The sequence below is a fragment of the Pezoporus occidentalis genome, unplaced genomic scaffold (genome assembly GCF_034315485.1).
Source record: "Pezoporus occidentalis ecotype Australia unplaced genomic scaffold, CSIRO_AGI_Poc_V1 ctg94, whole genome shotgun sequence".
NCBI lineage: Eukaryota > Metazoa > Chordata > Aves > Psittaciformes > Psittacidae > Pezoporus > Pezoporus occidentalis.
In genome coordinates this window covers 806,406-827,950 of record NW_026916304.1, presented here as the reverse complement: position 1 = coordinate 827,950, position 21,545 = coordinate 806,406, and the positions used below count along the sequence as shown (strand labels likewise).

At 40.7% G+C, this 21,545-nt stretch overlaps 1 protein-coding gene across 2 annotated transcripts in view; it reads left to right on the top strand.

Moving 5' to 3' along the window:
* Positions 1–21,545, top strand: part of DPYD (dihydropyrimidine dehydrogenase) — a 357,309-nt gene that overhangs the window by 184,281 nt on the left and 151,483 nt on the right. For both annotated transcript variants that reach the window (XM_062606149.1, XM_062606148.1), the window contains exon 13: positions 5,484–5,699. In XM_062606149.1, the coding sequence (XP_062462133.1) occupies positions 5,484–5,699 (216 nt within the window). The remainder of the gene's footprint in view (positions 1–5,483; positions 5,700–21,545) is intronic.

Here is a 21,545-nt window from a genome sequence, read left to right as displayed (position 1 = left end):
TCTAGAAATACACCCATCGCTTCAAACCCCTCCTTTATCACGTTGCTTCCTCCTCAAAGCTTGCTTCACACCCACCCCACCCCCCACCCTCCACACCCCCCAGAATGTATTTAGTACCTTGGAAAAAATCTGAATAGTCATGGCTTGAGAATTAGAATTTTAAATCAAGCAGGCTTGTGGTCTTAGAGCATCGCTGGTACCCTTTGCAGGTTTCAAGGCAGCTTATTCAACCTTACAGTCTCCCCAGGAAGCTAATGGGAAAGCCTTACAGCAATCTTCACGGGAAGGTTTCCAAATGTCAAGTGTCACCTTTCCAGCTGTTAGATGAATGGGTTGCCCAGGGGCATTTATTTGGATGTGCAGCCCTTGTAAAATCTGGTTGCTGTGGTGCACAGTGCTGTAATTTGGCAATTTACTTCACCAGCAGTGTGGACCTAGTAGAAATTGTAGCAGCTGGAGGAGAGTTTGGTTTTAAAAGAAGTTGTTTAGAGGAGGATTGTGTTCACCTGATGTTTATAGGGGTGGCTGTGTGCATGTGTGTGCATGACTTCCATTCACAGCCCTGTATTCTGGAACATTCCCATATGAAATGAGAAAAGACCCTTACACACTGCCTTATTTTCTCTCTGCGGTGAGATCCTAAGGCAAGCATCCTCCCTGTGACCCCTGTGCATTGAGTGCATGTTAAATGTTAAATAAATACATGGATACCACCTCTCCGTTTTCATTTGAGTTACAGCCCTTCCCCAAATCGCCAACTATCTCAGCACCGGCATCTATAAATAATGCAGTCAGCCTTTAGCAAGTAAAACTGTTCCATAGGGTTTCTCATCCAGCCCAAGACCCTATCAAAGCCTGAAACTCAAACCCACCCCCCTGCCTACTTGCAGCATGCGCTGTTTGACCGGCACCCTGTTTGTATCCCAACCTACTCCAGGCAAAAGGCTAAGCAAACAGATGGGCCTGATACATGCCCTGAAACTCCAGCTCTGGCACGTGGTCAAATGAAGGATGAGATCCAGACTCAAGGACTCTCCAGCAGCAATGCCATATGTTCAAAACTGGGAGTTATTTACAGAAGCTTCTTGGCTGCTCTTATGCTGGAAACTCTCCATCATTAGTTGCCTAAATGCCTCCTGCCTTAACATAGTCCTCCTGCAATATGAAGCATGGATTCACCTCAGCAGCACCTGTGTCAGCTTAGTTTCTATTAACATGACCAATCAAACCCTAAGAAAAGTTGTGGTAGAATCTACTAGAAAATAGTCAGTGTTCCTAGAACCATACTTTGCAGGTCATTAGAGATCCAAATAGAACCAGCCCGATTGACGCCACCATGTATTTGTAGGATTGAACCTTTTGTGTTATTCTGTGAATGTCATAAATATGTCTGTGAAATAATCTTGGTGATTTATTTAGGTTGGGGATTATAATGGCCCTCACTTTTGCCTGACAGTGACTTCATGATCCTGTGCAGAAGCAATATAGGCTGTTCTCTTCTATGCCTCAGTTACCAGTCATTTCTTTTTGATCAGTAAATGGGATTTAATAATATAATGGTCCTATTAAGCGTAATTCACAATTAGTGCAGGACTAACTTCTAATTTTCTGTGCCTGCCTTGACATCAAAGACAGCTCTTGCATTGAGTTTCTCCCAGTATTTTCTTGCTGGACCACTGCACCAGCGTCAATGCTTCACTCTGCCTCTATTCAAACACTTACTTGGGGGTGTTTTCCCATAAGTGGCAGTGAGGCTGCCATCTTGTCATTAAAATCCCTCTTAAAAAGGGACTTTTCCTCTCTGGTTCACAAGAAGTTTTCTTTTATTTAAATCTGTTATCTCCCCCGTGTGGGCAGCTTTCTTTATATTCTCCCTATCCTGAAACGTACATGATACCCTTAAAGAATAGAGAGCTGGATCCTGACTGGTATAAATTGAACTACACTAAGATGCTATTCAGTGTGAGTTTTGAGCACATCACAGTGTTCTTTTGAAGCAGCATTGTCTATTTGCTATTTTTTTCTTTATGTTGTCAAAAATATATAGGCTTTTATATCTGAAGAGTACAGTTGTTGATTCTTTTCTGAGGGTTGACTATTCTCCTATATTCCTTGAGCATACATGAATGTACATTATTTCATAGTCAATACTGGAGATGGGTGGCTCCCTGGAAGCATGTCTTTGAAGCTGTTAGTTATGGTGTCTGCTTCCTTTCAGGATAACCAAAGAACAGCTTTGTTTAGCTGGAACAGCGTATGAAACCACTAGCATGGAGATGGGTAACAAAGTACCTCCTGCAAAACAGAGTGGACTAAATGCAAGTACAGGAAAGCTGGTATTTTAGTTGCTTACCACTGAGTAAGATATATGTCTTTTCCAGAAGCAGAATGCCAGGAAAGAGCTTAGAGAATCTCTGCTCACTGGACAGAGCCCTGAGCTACCTGCTGTAGTTGACCCTGCTTCAAGCAAGGGTGATGGTCTAGCTGGTCCCCAGGCATCCCTTCCAACATTTGAGGTTGTATGATCTAACAGAAACATATTTAACAGAGTTTAAACTTATTTAACTAAGTTAAATAATGGGTAATCGGAGAGAGGATAGAAGAAAAACATGCAAGGGAGAAAAGAGAAGTTTTAATAGCAGGCTTAAAAATAGAGAAAGCAGGAACGAGACAAAAGTGTTCAGGAAAACTCTTCCAGGTAGTAATATCTGTAGAGAAGGCTCTCTGTGAAAAATAACAGTAATACAACTACTCACTTGCACAGTCTATCTTTATTAAAGGCCTGAAAATGGAGTTAGACCAGATCGCTTTGGTTACGAATCCTCTCCATCTAAAGGAAATGAATGTCACAAATGGCATCAGTTCTAAAGCTGAGTTCCTGTCTCTCAGCCCTGCACTACAGACTCTGCTGCTTTTGCCTCTAGGCAGATCCTGGTTTGAGTAAGGTAGGGCCAATGCATGCAGCATATTGGGATTTTTCACCACCCTATTCCAGTAGCCAAAGAATTGCTGTGACTGGAACAATGCATACGTGCAGTGTTGTTAGCTCAGCTGGTTGGAATCAAATTAGAGGAAGAATGGGCTTACTTTGTGTCCTCCATTCTTAAAAATCAAGGGAAGAGTTACTATAACTAAACCTTTGCCTGCAGGCTTTCTTTTCGTATTTGTTTGTGCAATGTCAGGGAAATCCTTCATTATAAAGATGATTTCAGGAAGCTATAAAACATTTTCGTTTGCCAAAACTTTTGCTTTGTAGAAAACAACCCATCAGGGCTCAGTAAATTTATTTCTTTTATAAGCTTTTATTGTGCTGAAAGGAAAAAACAGCAAAACCCCCATAAATAGAGCAAAAAAGGGAAGTGATAGGAAGGTGGGAGATAAATCTGCAAGGATGTATAGCCACTGGCTACTGAGCTGTCAGCTGCATCCTGCCCCTTGGGTGTTTTTAGAGGCTTGGTTTATTCCATTGAAGCATTTTTAACCCTCCCTCTGCCACCTTCATGGGTCACCTCATGTTAACAAACATGTAGCACATCTTGTGATGCTGGAATGGTCTGGATGGAATTGTTGTATTGCTCTTTGGCAGGGAAGTCTGGCAGGAAGAAGAGGTCTCTTTGCATATGGTTTGGGAAGTGGCTTCTCACTAGTTTGCATGTGATGGTATGCATGAGGCAAGGGCAATTTTTGCATGGGTGTATTTGACCACCTGGTCATAAGTGGGTTTGTTTTCTGTTTGATCACGGAAAGCTTATCTGGGTTCTCTAGTTAAGGATCACTTTCAAGCAACACTCATTGTAAGTAACTTGTAGAGATTAAATTGTCCTCCTTGGGAAAAGAAGCAGTATGATGTAACTTAAGCTGTATATGAAGCACTTAATCGCTCTATAGAATCATAGAACCAGCTAGGTTGGAGAAGACCTTTAAGATCATCAAGTCCAACCATTATAGGAGTTTACAGCTATATAAGCATGGAATAGTTTGTGAGCAATCCGCAGACTGAAATGTCTTCAGAGAGAGCATTTGAACAATTCTGGAGAGGAAATAACTGCTTTCCAAATGGGCAGTCGGGTTCATTGCTCACATGTGCATGTAGAGTGGAATTGGCCAAAAGGAGAGAGGAATATCAGCTGGGTGAGGTCAGGATGCTGGAGGTATTTAGGTGATCTTTACAAATTAACTTTTCTCCATGTCCACCATTAACAATACCATCATCCAGGCTGGACAGTCCCAGGACTTTCAGTGCTATTAAGCTGTCAGAAAATTGTTATTGCCACCCCCAATGTATCATCCCTGAATCAAAGACTTGGGGTTGGAATCTGAGCCGTGAATCCAGGCAGTCCCAAACCAAAATAGATGAGTGAACTCTGGGGTTTTGAACCAGCCTAGGAAGGAAAAGGCACTATAACAAACAAAAAGCGTTCATCCCATCCATGGTTTTTAGTTGTCATAGGTAAAAATGGGGTAAGTTCCTTTTAAAAACAAAAAGAAAACAACCTATAAAGGGGCTGTTTGTAAGGGCTGGGGTTTTTACTCTGTTACAGAAAACCTTCTCCACACCTCCAGTCATGGGGTTTGTTTTTTGCCCTGCTGAAGAAACCTTCATTTTAAGGATAGAATAAACTCTCCCTCTAAGGCTGTGATCTTCTGTTGGGACTTACTAAGAACAGACTGTGCAGGGCTTCTCTGTGTTAGAGATTCCTGCTTGATTCCTTTGTAGTTTTATCAAGTCATCTGTCTGAGTGAGCAATGAGATTCACTGTATCTGCTGTGGCCGGATTGGGATGCTCTTTGGGATTTGTGCATGGGAAAAGATGTTCTCTCTACAGTTTCTCCAGTTTTAGATGCACCATTTCCGTGGAAAACTTTCCACTGACTCTCCAGAGAAAAGGCTGTCTTTAAAATGAAAATACAAGTGTCTGCAGTGTCGCAGCCATAAGGTGTAGATGATGTTCTTTGATCCCAAAGCAGAGCCTTAATTTTTGTCACCATTAAATTATTCTTCTTGATACAATTAAATATTAAAACCATAGTAGTTTTGCATCTATTGATCTGTGTCCCATTGTGGAGGCTGGATAAAATCTGTAAGTAGGAATTTGAAATACACTGAGTTTGGGTTGAATATCCTGCACATGGATACCTGTCCTTGGGTTTCACATTCTTTGTCAATGAGCACCTGGGAATAAAACTAGAAAAGGTGTGTGTATACCCCTGTTTGTATGGGGATATAAATGAACTGTTGCACTGTGTTTATTACTCAGTTCTTTCCAGCCTGGCATAGGGTTTCAGAATAAATGCTGTTTGGACAGAACATACTACGTATGCGAGTGATTGCATGTGTTGTTGATTTGCAAGTCTAAACACAGAATACTTACACTTTTGGTTATTATATGGGAATTATTCCCTTAACAGGGTTAATAATAAATGATATAAAAATGAATCAGCAGACATTTCTGTGATTTCCCTTTGGTTGTTTTTTTTTACAGTCCTTACATGGTGTTGCAGTTTCTGCTGTTCCAGAACTACCGCTCTTCTATACTCCTATCGACTTGGTAGACATCAGTGTAGAGATGGCTGGACTGAAGTTTCCAAATCCTTTTGGCCTTGCCAGTGCAACCCCTACTACTAGTTCTTCAATGATTCGAAGAGCTTTTGAAGCTGGATGGGGCTTTGCTGTCACTAAAACATTCTCCCTGGATAAGGTAAGGAGCTATTTAAAGGTATATTTAGCATGTAACCATTTCGTTGTAGGTTTGAAATAGCTGAATCTTTTGGGAATGGCACCATTAAATATACATTTATACTATACTAGTTATCTAGTATTTATACTATTATATTTATGCTAGTTATCTGGTATTTATGCTGTTATAGTATATATCTAGTATTTATACTATTTATAGTCTTTATCTAGTATTTATACTATTATATTTATAGCATTTATACAGTATGTCCAGTATTTATACTATTATATTTATGCTATTTATACTATTTATCTAGTATAAAGATAGGAGGGAAGGGTATGGTACATTGTATAAGTCAACTTGTCTGGGAGGTTCCAGCAGTGCACTGTAAAGATGACATGATTTCTGGTTTTGTTTGCCATTAGTTTCTTCATATTTATTCCCCAACCTTTTAATATTAGCCAGCTAGTTAGGATAATAGTTCTTTCTCTTTTAAATATTGCAGTGCAAGTGTTTTCTGTGAGGGATCAGAATGCAAAGGGAATGAGTAACAGCTTTATCACACAGCTCATGAAAGGCGGCTTCTGTGCCAAGGACTGCCAAGATAAGCCATTGAAATCGAGTTGCAGTTGCAATGTGATGATGTGGGTGTAAGTTTGAGGCTGGGTGGGTTGTAGAAGAGAAAGATGGAGACAACGTAAAACAAGTCTATGAAGGGAAGAGTAGTTGTGCTGTGTTTGTATTACATAAACCTTCAGTAACGTAGTGGAAGAGGAAGGGGGTTAGTTTTAAGTCTTTAAGGCTCTTGCTCAGCGTGGCACCTAAAAGAAAGCATTTTGTGTAGATTTAAAATGTGTAATTACTTGTTTGAGAATTACATTCAGGATGGGTTTTGTGTTGCTACATTCAAACTGGCAACGTGAGACTGAGCAAAACGTTCAGACAATGAAACAAAAGAACAGTGTTGATAAATGTGTTGCAGAGAAAAGAAACAGGATTTGGGCTGAAAGGCAGATAGAGTTTGACTTGTGGAGGGAGGATGAGGATCAAAGGTAAGTCCTTGGGACTGAGTAACAGTCCAAGTAATGGTAGTTTGTCAACCAGTGTTAACAGTAGTGTGGGCTGAAGAGAGCTTTTGAGATGAATTTGGAAACAAGGGGCTTTTATGCGTGGTTCAGAGATGGGATGTAAAAGCATACTGATGGATGGAGACCTTAGCAGAAGAGCAAAGGTGGGTTTGTTATTCTGCCACCTTTATGACAGAAAGTACCATAAGTGAATGAAGTGTAGGAGGTGGCCCTATAATATGGGGAAGATCTAAGAAGAAAGCACTGTATGACTACAGCATACTGTAAACTATGTCAGACTGGCTTCTGCTGCCACACCTGAAGTAGCCCTGAGGAAGTAAATGTCCTCTGAATAGCAAAGGAGATTCCAATCTTACTGCATAGGGTTTCTTATTGAAACACTCTTCAAGGACATAGATGTCATGGAACTATGCTTAGAGCTGACTTATGTGTATAACATACCATCAGCTGTGATTGTGCAGTGCCCAGGCTAAAGGCGACTCATAGCAAGTGCTGAGATTTATTTATTTATCAGGTTTATTGCTGGTATACTCGCAGTCCTGCCAGACTGCACGTTGGGTACTGTATATCTCAAGAGTGAAACAGGCACTGGCTGAGTTCCAGCTTGGGTGGGAGTCCAGGAGGAAAGACATGCATGTTGTAGGAAGTGATGCTGGTACTCTAGTAAGCAGCAGACTCTGAGTCACTTCTCAGATGGCGACTGCATGGTGTTTCACTGAACGCCATGCTCTGGAGGTGTGACTCGATGGAGATCTTTCAGGGGAGGGGATTGCTAAAAGCAAGTATCTTAAGTGGTTATAAAATAGGTTTATATATATATTTGTTGCAATAAGATGCAAAATATTGCAGGTAGTATTTATTTTAAGTAGATACAGTTCAGAGAAGTGCTTTGGATGAATTCTAGTCCAGGGATCCCTGCCCATGGCAGGGGGTTGGAACTGGGTGATCTTAAGGGCCTTTCCAACCCAAACCATTCTATGATTCCATGATTTCTATCCAAGCTTCCCTCTGAAGTCTAGTCAGAGGCAGTACTCTTTGATACCTAAACTCTTGCATCCCATATTGCTGTGTGCAGAAGGACTGTGTCCACCCAGGTACTACCTGCTTTTTCCACTGTTGTATTCTTGCCAGTAGTAGACTTCCCCCCGGTGTTAGGCCTTAGTATTTGTGACATGATCTGAGATGCTCACCTGGGAGGTGCTGCAGACATCAAATTGCTTTTATTTAGAGTAGTAGTGTTTGATTAATGCTGCAAAAATAAGCATTTCAAATGGGATGAAAAGCTTAATGAGGTTCAGCAGTTCTTCTGCTTCTGGTTATTTGGACATAAATCTTGTTCAGCAGGGAGTAGAATGCACTCTTGGGCTGTGGTACCCATGGAAGTAGAGGATTCACACTGGGCTGTCCTGCTCAGCTAGTCGCAGCTAATGGTGTAGCAGGACCAGGAACAAAGAATTCCTGCTCTAAGCCTATGGAATCAGTGGGAGGAGGCAGAGCTGCTCCCCACACAGAGCAATTCCCAGGAGCTCTGGGAGGACGGGAGCTCGTTAGACACAGGTTTTGGCAGCCAAAGCTCTTCCACTTCAGCCTTGATCTGTGTGATACAAGCAGGATTCTGTGTTCATCCTTCTTGTCTCCGCATTTTATCTGTTCTGCTTAGGTTTAACTGGTGGGCTTCCTTCTTATTTGCAATAAAGTCCAAGTGTAAACTCCCTGTGTGGCAATGGGGAGCTTAGCAGCAGGAGAAATGCTCCATTTTCCAGAGCCAATTCCTGAATTCACGACTGTGTTCGGTCACTGATAGGAAAACCAATGACTTCCCTATTGACCACGGGTATCCTTTGGCACTTTAGCAAAAGTGACTGATGCAGGCTAAATTTCATAGACATACAGCTAGTGAAAAGCATATGCAGCCTAACCTTAGATTTCCATGCATCAACTGCTGTGTAATGGAATAAGACTGGAGAAAAAAGCAGGATAAATCATGGAAGAAGGATATCCAAGGACAGAAATAAAAATGGACTCAGTCTGGAGAGCTGTCATTCTCATAAGACAGGGGATTTATTTTGCAGGAACCTCTTCTCCTTTTCCCTCTTATAGCACACCTAGAAAACTCCTCTAGGATGCTAGGCTAGGGATCCCTGAAGCCATATCTTCTTGTACAGGGGATATGTTGGATAACAGGGCTGCAGTTCTAGCCCCTGGACCATAATTTACTCCCCTAGTCTTCCCAACTCTCATCAGTCTTGGCCTCACCTTGAAAGCATCGCATGTTGCCACAGAGGGAGTTAGCGCAGCACTGTTTCGTGCTGTGCTCGCTCCCTTTACAAACACCCACATGCTTTGCTGCATAATTGCCTTCATGACAACCTGTGTAGCATTTTCTGTTTGTAGGGTGAGGATTTCAGCTCCGAGTGATTCAGCAGAAGTTTGTTCTTTGCATACTACTGTACTGTTGTTGAAACAGAAATAAAGCTGATAAGAGCTGAAATTCCTTCAGAGTATTTCTGTCTGTAAGTGTACTGCACCCTGCATATATTAGAAGGTACTGGATATAACTGTGTAATACAAATATGCATTAGAGTGTGCTGTATATCATAGAATGGTTTGGGTTGGAAAGGACCTTAAGATCAACCCAGTTCCAACCCCCTGCCATGGGCAGGGACACCTCACACTAGAGCAGGTTGCTCCAAGCCCCTGTGTCCAACCTGGCCTTGAACACTGCCAGGTATGGGGCAGACACAGCTTCTCTGGGCACCCTGTGCCAGTGTCCCACCACCCTCACAGGATATATATGTGTCTGTGGGTATCTTGTGAGGGGGAGTAGTGACTTCTGGAATTTTACTTACCAAATTAAATGCATTTGCGCAGCTGCTTCACTATCGAATAGATCTGATTTCTGCCAGCAATGAGAATAACTGCTTTTAAAGTGAACTGTCACTGGGAAAGAAAACTGGTAGCAGAATAAAAATGTCCCTTCACACACACACTTTTTCCTGCATTCATGTCTTCTGTTTTTGACTGCAGAATCAATAGCTCATTGCTCTGTTGGTTGAAGTAGTATTTCTGTCTTATTCAGATGATAACTCTGCTGCAATGTCTTACTTGTAAGTTCTGTTGGCAAGCTTTTGAAGGGAAATTTGGGGAGCCCTATATCACAGGAAAATGGGGGAGCTGCATATCATGGAGCCCACAATAAATGAATCCCAATTATAACCTCTTTTAGCGCTTAGGTGAACAGAAACCAATCTGTGGAATGAGAGATCCTGCATTAATTAAATGACTGCAAATGGGAGTTTTTTAGTTGAAGTGTTGCACTGAGCTGGTTGATTCACTTAGAGCATATTAGTGAGTATTGTTTAGTACACAGAATTTGCATTAAAACCTGTCATCAGAAAGGTTGTACAAGCGTAGTATCAAAAGAAGTCAGAGGCTGTATGAAGTGTGCGCGTCTCCATTCCATACCTGCTACCGCGGTGAGAAGTTTAGAGCAGAACTGGGGGGGGGTTATCAGCTGAATTCAGGCTTTGTTGTTCTCTCACTGCATTGCATGGGCTGCTTAGAAAGAGGAGAGAAACCCAACAACTGGGGGAGCAGAAATGTTTTCTTTGCGTTTTAGATGCTTCCTTCACTTCCAAAATGTAATTCTGATTAATCAGACACGTCTGTCTTTATTCTGTTGTGACATGCATTGATTTGTGACGCTGTCGCTTTCAATAATGTGGAAACAGTTGCCTCTATTATGAGGAGCAGCGGAAATCACCACGCAGACTAACTTAATTTTTAATCTTTACTCTTATTTTTTTCATTATAGATGGAGCAAGCTGCAAGGATGGTTTTAAAAACAAAGCTACAATTAAAACTAGATTAAATCTGAGCTATACCGTAGCGGAGAAAACTTTCTAGTCATAATATGTGTTTATGCAATTCACTGATGTAGATTTTACAACATATTTTCAGAACCCTTTCTAAGTTAAAACATTTGCTGGCAGAGAATTAATGGTTTTATCCAGGGTATATCACATTTCTATGTGTTGTTACTGCAATACACGTATTTAGGCTCCAACTAGTTCTCTCTCTGTACATTTGCAGTGTGTGCACCTCGCTTTGTAATTGAAGGTGGTAAAAAACCACCCTGGTACAATGACATGTTGTTTTCCATAACATTGGTATTTCACAGAAGTGAACCTGTATTACCAAAATGTATATTTTTGTATGATATTACAGCACAGTAATTTAGATTAAACTGGTTATAATTTATGGTGCCAAGCCAAAAAAGATATTTAAGCTGCATTAAAATGCAGCACCATGACATTTGGAGTTCTGATGTTCTTAATATGACAAAGGTTATTCTATGGAGTTTTGCTATAATATGAAATATTAATATTTCACAATACAGTTTTGATGAACTACAATTTGCCTCGCTTGCATATGATAAAGAAATTAAATGCTTACCAAGGGAGTTCAGGGAGAATTAGAGCCCCGCCTGAACATCTGCTTGAAATGTTATTATCCTGTCCTAGTGACAGCATCGCTCCCTCATTGTTTCTCAAGATTGACAGCTGAATATTGGACTGATTTCTGCAGCAAATCTGTTGTAGGTGAACTTGGGGGGGGGGGGGGGGTAAAGAATTTAGAACATGCTTTTGATTTCCATCCTATAATTTCTTTTTTTATATACTCTTGACATTTGTAGATGCCGGATTGAGGTCTAGCACATGGTAGCAAAGATAGACCACTGACTGGCAACGAAATGCCAGTTGATATCTCAGTAAACAGGAATATTACTATTCTTTATTGTGTGGTCTGTGTGAAAGCTGTATGGGCTTTCTTTGGGGAGGCAAATGATCAGATTGTTAATGTCAGCTATAAAAAGGACTGTTTGCCTTTCTACTACATAACATCAGCCAACTTGTATTAACTATGTTTTTTAAACAGGAAAATGGGCATTTTACAGGGTTCCTCGGCACAGAAAACTCTTGAGAGTTAAATGAGTTTTTGTTTTTATGAATGTTAAAATTATGACTTTTGAGTTTAGAGTTCTTAGTTCCTTACGTACCTGATTTTGTTCCATCTTTCTGAAAAAGTTGTAATAAGAAATACCAGCTTATTGCATCCCAAGTTTTATGGTTTTAGGTCACTGCCTAAAATTAGCAAAGTTTAATGGGGAGGTAAAAGACCATCCTAGGGAAATACAGGAGAATGTAATCATTATTTTTTGCAATGCTGTAGCTATGACATTGTATTTTACTTGAATATTCTTATACAGAAAATGTTTTATTTGGCTAGAAAAAAAGGGATCTGCAAATCTGAGTAAGTGGCAGGAAAACAGATTTTCCTCCTTTATCCTCAAGAAAAGCAATGTGCAACCTAAGGCACAGATCTCATCTCTACTTAGCTTTACCCTGACCCAGTATAAGGAAGCCTGGAGGCTCTCTTTAAATGCTAATAACTTTCATAGCTTCAAAATTGTTGTCTGAGTAGCTAGAGAGGACTCTGTTTGACCACCCTTTCTCTTCAGTCTTTACACCTGGTGCTTTAGAGGCTTGGTACCTCTTCATCCTGGAGGAATCCCAGCTTGGAGATTTATAGCACAGCTTGATCAGCACAGTGAAAGCAGAGTGGACAAAGAGCCCAAGATTGAGAGCTTTAACCAAGTCATTATTGAATAGCCAAGTCCCTTCGTACCACAGCTGCACTAAATAGATGGGTTCCTTAAATTGTTGCAGGTGTACTACTTGATACCAGCTAACTTGCAATTGTAGTTTGGGTTATTGTAATAATCTATTTTTACCATTAGTAAGGCTGGGTATTTTGACCAGTTAATACTTTGCATGTTGAAGGTAACAACTGCATTTTTAAAGCAAGAGTCCTCTGTATAAACTCTCTCTCTTTGCGACTGTATTTATTACTTTAGAAATGAAAAACTTCTCACAAGTTCATGATAAAAATGAAACCTCTGGGCAAACGTTTAATCCCACTCTTCCTGTAGCATTAAATATCACAGAAATGCTGTGTTTCTCCTGCAGTGAGAGCCACAGCACAGAGATTCTCTCATGGGGATGTCTGTTATCTCATGGCATGGAGCACGATGTGACGACTCATCAGTGGAAGATGAAGAGGGATCGGGCATGCAGGGGTGTGAGCACTGAGTCAGTAAACCTCCTCTGTGCTTAAGGACAGATTATCACAGAGGATCAGCAAGTTGCTTTCCATAGTATATCTTTTTCTTCCATTCACCCTCATGGGGCAGAGCAAACTTGGCAGTAACTTACATATCTCATTCTTCTTGAGCTATTCTTATAAGTTCCATAGAGTCTTTAAGCCAGCAATGAGATATCTGCCTCAAAGATGCACACAATGTTGGCCATCAAAGGTAAAACTAGATATATGTGCAAAACTGCTGCTTGGTAGGCAACAGGTTCCTTATTACGTCGTTGCCTAAGGATTTGGTTTCCCTTCGTCTGTTTGCTTTTTACACTGTATTTAGAGATGATTTCTTTTTCTTCTGGGGCCAGTGGTTCAAAACAGTAGAGCAGCAGTGCACTAACATGTATAAAGTGTCAACTTGACCATGAACATGGAGCTTGAATATTTTAGGCAGCTTATATAGAAAAGACTTGTCAACCGGTTGTTTTTAGTCCAAAACCCCTTGCCTAATTTTAGTGAAACTCACTGTGCCCTTGGAGTGGCACAACTGAGAAACAGTTCCAGTGAAACTCAGAATGTAAAAATGACAATATTGAGTATTTTACTACATAAACAAACTTTTCTATTATAAAAGAGCTGCCAAAAGTAGGAGTGTTCATTCCCACTCAGAGTAATACATGGTGTTCAGGAAGTGACCAGTACTGAAGAGAAGATGTAATTCCCACAACATAGCCAGTCAAACAAAATGGATTCAGGTTTTCCACTTGGCTAAAAACCCGAACACTGTTTCGTTTCATGTTGAAGAAGCTGCTTTGTTCTTTCCTACCTTTGCTTGGTTTACCTTATTCTGCTGATAATAGCTGCAAACATTGACCAGGAGAGAGACAAAAAGAGCCTATGTGCCTTGTTTCCCAAACCTGCTGAGAATGTGCAGTTCCTGAGGGCTGGGTCTTGAAGTACTCCATGTTTTTGATTATCACATCCTGAATAAACAGGATTCTAACCAGCAAATATGTAACATACTTATGTAAAATAAAATTCGTATGCCGTTTGCTGCAGTTGCTTTGTGTGCCCTTGGAAGGTTGTTGGTACTCTTGGCAATACCTCAAACTGATTTTGTGTCGGGAAGGAGTTTAGCTACAAAGGCAGCTTCAGTGGAAGATACTGCCAAGTGTAATTCTGAGATTTAGAATTTTCACACTGAAGTTTCGTTCTTCATTTCTACATTTTAATGATAAGAAAATCCACAATTCAATCCAGACTTCAGCAGTTCTACTGGGAGAATGAAGTGGAATAAAGTTTAAGTGCTCTTTATGCTTCAGTTGCTCTCACAGTTCAGCATCTTTACTGAGCTCTGCATTCATTGCTGTGGTCAAGTGTTGGCTTCTGCAGGAGTCTAGGTGACTCTTTGTCTTCGTGGTGCCTTCTCCCTTGGGCACCCAGCGGTTAGTTGTTTCTTGCTTCAACTGTGCAGCCTTGTGTTGGATGAGCACTTTTCCCCATCTCCAGCAAGAAAAGCCTACTAGAGCTGAAGCATGTCATGCAACAGCTATTGCCAAAGATTCCCAGTTGGACCATGCAACCTTGCAGCTGTTTGCAGAAATGTGGTCCCAGACTGACTCTGTCCAAATTCTGGCCATAAATCAAGTCAGGCGTGCATGTGGTGGGGTATAGCTTGTGTTAAAATGTTTGCAGATGTAAGCTGAAATGATAGAACTAGTTCTAAACTGATGTCTGTTTCCACATGTGGGTTTACAGGGGTTTAGCTTAATCATTTTTCAGGGTATTTTTAGTTAAACCAGTGTGGCTTTTGTGTAAAGGCATCATGCTTCTCCTAAATGCTCCAGTTATCTTAGGTCTCGAGTTCCCACTTGGTAAATGAAACTGTTAACATCTGATTTGCCCACACAAGGAGTTAAGAAAGCAAAGATCTGATTTCTGAATCTTATGGTGATATAATTGCTTTACCTCCTGATTGACGTTGTTGCAACAGCAGAATGAAGTCCCATATGTTTAAAAACCCTGATAGGTTCTTATGTTAAAATCCCTGTTCCTCACATATGTATGTGAGTTTATTCTAAATAGCATTTCTTATTATTATTTGAGATTTATGATTAGCTCAGTATTTTGCTATAACAGAGATTGTGGCTTTCTGGGACTCCATCCTTCAGTCAGCAAGTGGAGGGGTTTGGGGAATAAATCTTCTGGGATTAATTGAAGCAGGAGACAATTTAACTTTGGAGTTACTACGTTAAGAATTATCCAAGATGCTCTTGTCACAGCGAATTGCCAAATGCAAGTTTTGCTCTATAGACAAAGGAAATATGAACACACAGTTTTAATATTCCCTTAATATACATATTCCGATATTATTTACCTGTCCAGTTCCCTCCCACATTGTGTGTTGTAAGGGCATACAATGTTCAGTTTGTGCGGAGGATTTCATACTACTTCAAAAACCTATTTCCACTGGTTTACACTAACGTTGATGAATGCTTTTCAAGTATTGACTTTTGAGACTTTAATCTCCTTTGACTTTCTGGTGCATTTTAGACTATGTAGCAGTTAATTACAATGCTACGTAGAGCTTTCAAAAGCAGCCTCGGTTCCTTTTCACTGTTCTCTGCCATATACTGAAACCTACAATATGTAAGTTTGCAAATGCTTTTTTCCCTTTAACTTTTGCTTTCCCAACTTCTTTGAGAATTCAGGGGACTGTGAGTTAAAGAAACAAATCCTAAAATGTATTATAAGTGACAAAAGACGTAAGGTAATGTTAGAGCTGGGTGTTTTTTTTTTGTTAGCAGCTGACCTTCTATTGCTAGCAAAAAGGAAAGTCTTGTCTAGGAGGCAGTTCAATAAATGAACAGGCTATATATTGATTCCCCCCCCCCGTTATGCAATATGATTTCCCTTCCCTTGCAAGGGTGGCCGTTGTACAGAATGGCGCTGGGATCATGGTCATGGGAGCGTATGGGAATGTGTAGACTAAGGAAGGCTGTCACAGCAGTCAATAAGATCTGAGAGGTGTTGACTAATTGCCTGCTAATTACACAGTAAATTGTCTAATTAAGCTGATGGTTAATTAGGGTACGCTCGCACAGCAGTCTCGTGGAATTTTTGTCTGATGTCTGGGAAGCAGCTTGTGTAATTGGCAAACTGGTCCGGACTGGCAGAGAACACGGCTGACTGGGAAGCGCGCTGCCAGTAGATGACAGAATAAGGATGCATTTGCACAAAGGTTGTCATGTGAACACAGAGGGGTTTGTTAGCCTTCTCCAGCTACGTGGTGCAACGAGGAATTCAGCTGAGAGCTGCTGGAAGCTGTAAATAAAATCAGGCTCAAGCGTGTAGCATTAGAAAAGCAGTTAGAAGTGCGCTTATGTTTTAGTCAGATTTTGGACTTTAGAGACAAGAGTATCAAAAACTCTCATGGAAAGAACTTCACCAAACTGCAATATGACCAGTAATTTTTGCATTGTAATCTGTTCAGTGGAGTCACGGAATGATCCTGTTTCCTGGTACATATCTGTATGTTTATGTCAAAGAAGTATAGCTGTTAATAAAGGTGCTTGCCAGGCATCATAACCATCATCTATGGCATTCTGATCCTCATTAGGCTTTGTGTCCGTAGCTACATGTGACAGATTATGAACAGGTCATAACGATGTGCTGAACTTAAGGTGTATGCATGATGCATAACTGTAATAGCATTAGTGAAAGTACCTAGATTCTGACCCAAAGCTGATGGAAACTGTAGGCAATATTAACAGTGAGAACCTGGACAGTGCAGGAGTACAGGCACCAAGTCAGTATCAGTTTGCAGTGATTTAAAACTGGAATTCAGCAAAATAGCATGGTACAAGCACTTTCTTGAGCTACAAATGTGAGCTTCTCACAGAGTCAGTGCAGCACAGCACAGGATCGGGTCTTCACATGATGCTGAGATTGAAATCGGAGCTATGTATATCAGCAAAATCTAAGCTAAACCAAAGGAAGAGTGTGTCTATGGTTTTATTTATTAAGAATATTTTGATGTCACTTGAACAAACTGGAGCTTAATATCCTCTTTCCCTCTCGGAATGTTCTGTTATTTCAGGGGTTTCTGTTTAGTTTTTAACATTTGCAGTATGTGATTCGCACACAGCGCCTTCCTGGAACAGAAGAAGAAAAGGGAGTGAATTCCAGATCGAAATTGCTCATGAAAACTCTTGACTTTAGGTTGATTTTTTTCTTTCTAATGTAAACCAGAAATCTGTTTTCTCTCCCATCAAAATAGCATTAAAAAATAAAATCAAAATTGGAGGGGGTAAATGACACTTTCTTTGAATTAATGAAGCCATTTTTGTGCTGTGATCTTGCTGCTTCTACCTCCCTGCACCTGCACAGTTCATAATGCTTTTAATGTCACACCGTGTTGTGAATTTTAGTTCCTGGGTTTTCCTTGAGCCAAATTGAGCTGTCCTAAGAGCATCCTCACTGTGCCAGTCATCAGACACGGGGCTCCAAACACTAACAGGCCGATGGAGAAGACCTTACACCTTCTCGGGGGGGATTCTAACAATACTCGTAGTGTTGCTGCTCTGTGTTTATCTGCACAGAATAAACCGCTACAGTTCCCCTGCATCAGGTTCTGTGAATTGTTGCATAAAATTAGAAAGGTGGAATTCATTGATCCGAGTCAAAACCATATAGGGAAGCATTAGACCTACTTTAATTCCAATAATACACATTTTGAATTTACAATTTAGATCTCAGTGTCTGTTTTTCTACATCCATCTACACATACGCAATCCCAAACCTCTTCGAGTCATTTTTTTCCTCACTGGTCTTTAAGGATTATTCTTTAAAAGCATTGGAGAAACTGTTCTTTTTGTCTCTGGCAGCACGTTCAGGAACAAAGCTGACTTCTCACCAGCCAACTGCAGGAACCGAAAGCACACGGTGCAACCATCGCGCTTGCTTTTCTTTTCTACCACAGGGCAGCAAATGGATACGTTGCTAATGCGTTTTATTCTCTGAAGACAGAGAAAGGAGTTCAGAGGATAATTGTTACCTTATCACGTCCTTCAAAAGGAATTTCTGGCACATGTTATTATGATTTATGGTTTAATAAATCATGCAACCATAGAAAAGGATGTTTCTGGTAATTCACCTGGTGTAGTAAATGTAAAACCCTATTGCAACACCAAAATTTGTAATAGGAAGATACTGTGTGGGAATAATCCTGCTGTAAAACAGCATCAGTTACTGACTGGTTTTGGCTTTTAAAGAATATATTCATGTTTTCTTTTGCAGTTCTAGCTTTATCTTATCATGTATCTGTGCTATATTGTAGAATGGATTGAAATTAGATCCAACTCTTCCCAGCCCTAGTTGATCTTAAGGGCCTTTCCAACCCTAACCATTCTGTGATTCTATGATAAAAACGGAGATATATCCCAAATATTCCTAATGCATTTTTTCCCCAAAGCATCTTTATTGTCCGTTTTGAAAGCTTATGCTTAAACAGTATAGTCAGAGGAGTGTATTGTCAGCACATTGTCGGTGTTATGTTCAGGTTTATTGCCTGTGATGGTTCTCTCCTGTGAAGTTCAGGAGGGTTTCTGTTTTGCCACCCTTGTACTTAATGTGTATATCAAGCCATAGAGAAAGTTCAGTAAAGTGACATTGATTGAAGTGTTTTCAATATGTCGAAATTCCACTTTATAACTCTCGGCTGATTTAGCTTGAGCAGTTGATTGCATTGTTCATTGTTTGTGGGAGACCGGGGCATGGTTGAGAGCGTGCTGAGCAAAAGTCAATCCAGATGAGATAGGAGTAATGCTGGGATCATTAGAGGAAACATCCAGAGGCTACGGCAAGAGAATTATCAGTCCTTCTGGCTGAGGGATGCAGTTCCATTCCAGGCTGTAGCTGCAACAGCAGATAAGAGCCAGAAGCCTACACCCCTTTCATTTTCTCAGTGCAGTCCTTGCTAAGAGCATCCATGCTTTATATTTCAAGACTAACCTACTGCAGGGAAATGCTATATGGAACTGGCTCTTAAATCTATCCAGATATTGTCAGTGGTGACAGACTTCACACTTTGAATGCCGCAAAGTGCCTCATTGGGGAAATGAAGAGGAGCGCAGCCCATACTGGGCTGTTTTGGGTACATTAGAGTAGACTGGAAGGAGATGCTCGCAGTTCGTCCGAATGCTGTTACATATACTGGGAGCTTTTGCCCCGGGGTGATCTGTAACAGCCGAAGTCTCTTTAACTCCAGCATAAGCTTGGTTTTCCTCCTTAACTTTGCAAGGATTGAGGAAAGGTGAATATTGGGTTTCTGGTTACTCATGATTTTTGTGCTATTCTGTTTTGGTTCATGTTGCTGCCAAGAGCAGTGTTCTCAGGTCAGTTGGTTGCTTCTGTTGCGTAGGAGGTGTATTTTGAAGGCTGCCAGGAGTACCTGGAATAGGTGGTTTCACATGAAGGTAATGCAGAGCTCAAGCACATAAATAAACAAGATCTTATTTCCCTATATCTTGGTATATTTAAACTCAGATGAATTTCTCTGCTTACTTTTATGGACTTTCTGGTTTGCTATCCAGACAAGTTTTGTGCCTTTAGGGAGAGCAGAATATTGCAGTCTACAGCCAAATTTTTGGAGGGTGCATTTTTGAGTATCACATTTTTATAATGGTTATACTTTGGTAATTTCTTATTCCAGGCTAAAAATATTCACTTATCTTGGGTTAAAATTGAATTAATCCATCAGCATAAGCATGTATTACCATGTTTTTCTAGAAACAGGAAGTTTGACCTGGAAATGAAAACTCAGTCTTCATTTTACAATAATACTGTATGCATCCAAATACAGAGTTTTCTTTATTTGAGCAACTTTGCTCCCATATAATTTACATTTTCTTTTCCATTCTAACATTATCATTGGAGACTCTAAGAATATATAAAAAAGGGAGTAAGAAGATGTTTGAGAGTAAAGTATTAAAACTATAAACCAAAGTCCATCAATCTTACAACTTTCTTATGCTTCTCTCTTCAGTACCAGAAGTGATGCTTTGCTACCATGACAAAAATAGACCTTTGTGTGCATTGGGAGTTGCATACCTGTAGGCACATAAACTCTGTCTCATGACGTTTATTTGAGTGCTGTTTGGGTTGGTATTTTTTGCTTCTTGCATTCCTCCTTTAACACAATTTAAAAGATGAGTGCCAGAGAGTCCAAGGATTTGATTAGGTTTAAATTACTAAAAGGCAAGAGTTTTTGCAGAAAGAGTCTGATGGATTTCAGACTCTGCTGGGAACCTGTCTGATGGTTGAATTCATGCAGAGGAGAGACTTGCTTCTGTGTCAGACATCCTCCATGTGAGTCTTGCTTCATTTACATTCCAGGGTTCACATTCCCACTATGTCTCTTCTGTATGTGTTTTCCTTATCACAGAATCACAGACTGGTTTGGGTTGGAAAGGACCTTAAGGTTCCATCCACTTCCAACCCCCTGCCACAGGCAGGGACACCTCACACTAGAGCAGGTTGTTCCAAGCCCCTGTGTCCAACCTGGCCTTGAACACTGCCAGGGATGGGGCAGACACAGCTTCTCTGGGCACCCTGTGCCAGCACCTCAGCACCCTCACAGGGAAGAGCTTCTGCCTTAGATCTAACCTGAACTTCCCCTGTTTCAGAGTGAACCCATCAGCCCTTGTCCTATCACTACAGTCCCTGATGAAGAGTCCCTCTCCAGCATCCTTGTAGCCCCTTCAGACACTGGAAGCTGGTCTGAGGTCTCCATGCAGCTTCTCATCTCCAGGCTGAACAGCCAATTATCCTTTAAGAAGTGTTTTATCATGCAGCCATTTCTGCTCTTAAATGAGCTCTTACCACAGGCAGTGGACCATCCATACTTGTTTGTTTGTTGCAGGATGCGCTGGACTGCGTCTTGTTTCTGATGGAGATGCTGGAGCACAGCATCACCTGTATTCCTGTTTTCCCCTCTTTAAAACAAGAGTTCACCATGTGTTAGCTGGTATTCAAAAGCACAACATCAGTGCCTGTTTCCAAATAATGCATCTTAATAGCCTAATTGAGGAGATAGGGTTTGCATTCGGCATGCATGTTTACAGTGGGGTGACTTTCTAGAGCTGAGCTCTCATGGACGGAAACATTGAGGGCCTCCAAGAAAAACATTTAGTTTTTAATGTATTTTTTATTTGATTCAAATGATGGAAATGAGAATTGTTTATTCTAAGAAATCTTATGTGGCCATTACTGGGGGAGGGAAAGCAAACCAGCATTTCAAGCCAATCCATGCCTGCACGCCTGTATCTCTTCTGGCTGGAGTTTTCCCCTTCGGTGCCATTAGCATTTTCATTTCCAAAAATGACAGTCTGCAGTGGAAACAGTAAAAATGTTCAACCTGTGGTTTAAATTATTGATTTTTTTGAATATTGAAGCTGTATTTCAAACGGGTTTTGTTCAACTTACTTCTGGGCAGAGGGTTCCAGAGGTAATTTGATATCTAAAAGCCTGTGTATTTCAAAGCCATTTCAGCCTTTTGAGTTCCTTCGGCTGATCAGATGATTGGGTAAAATGCCTTATTGTCTTCCGAATTGCAGGCAATAGATAAACT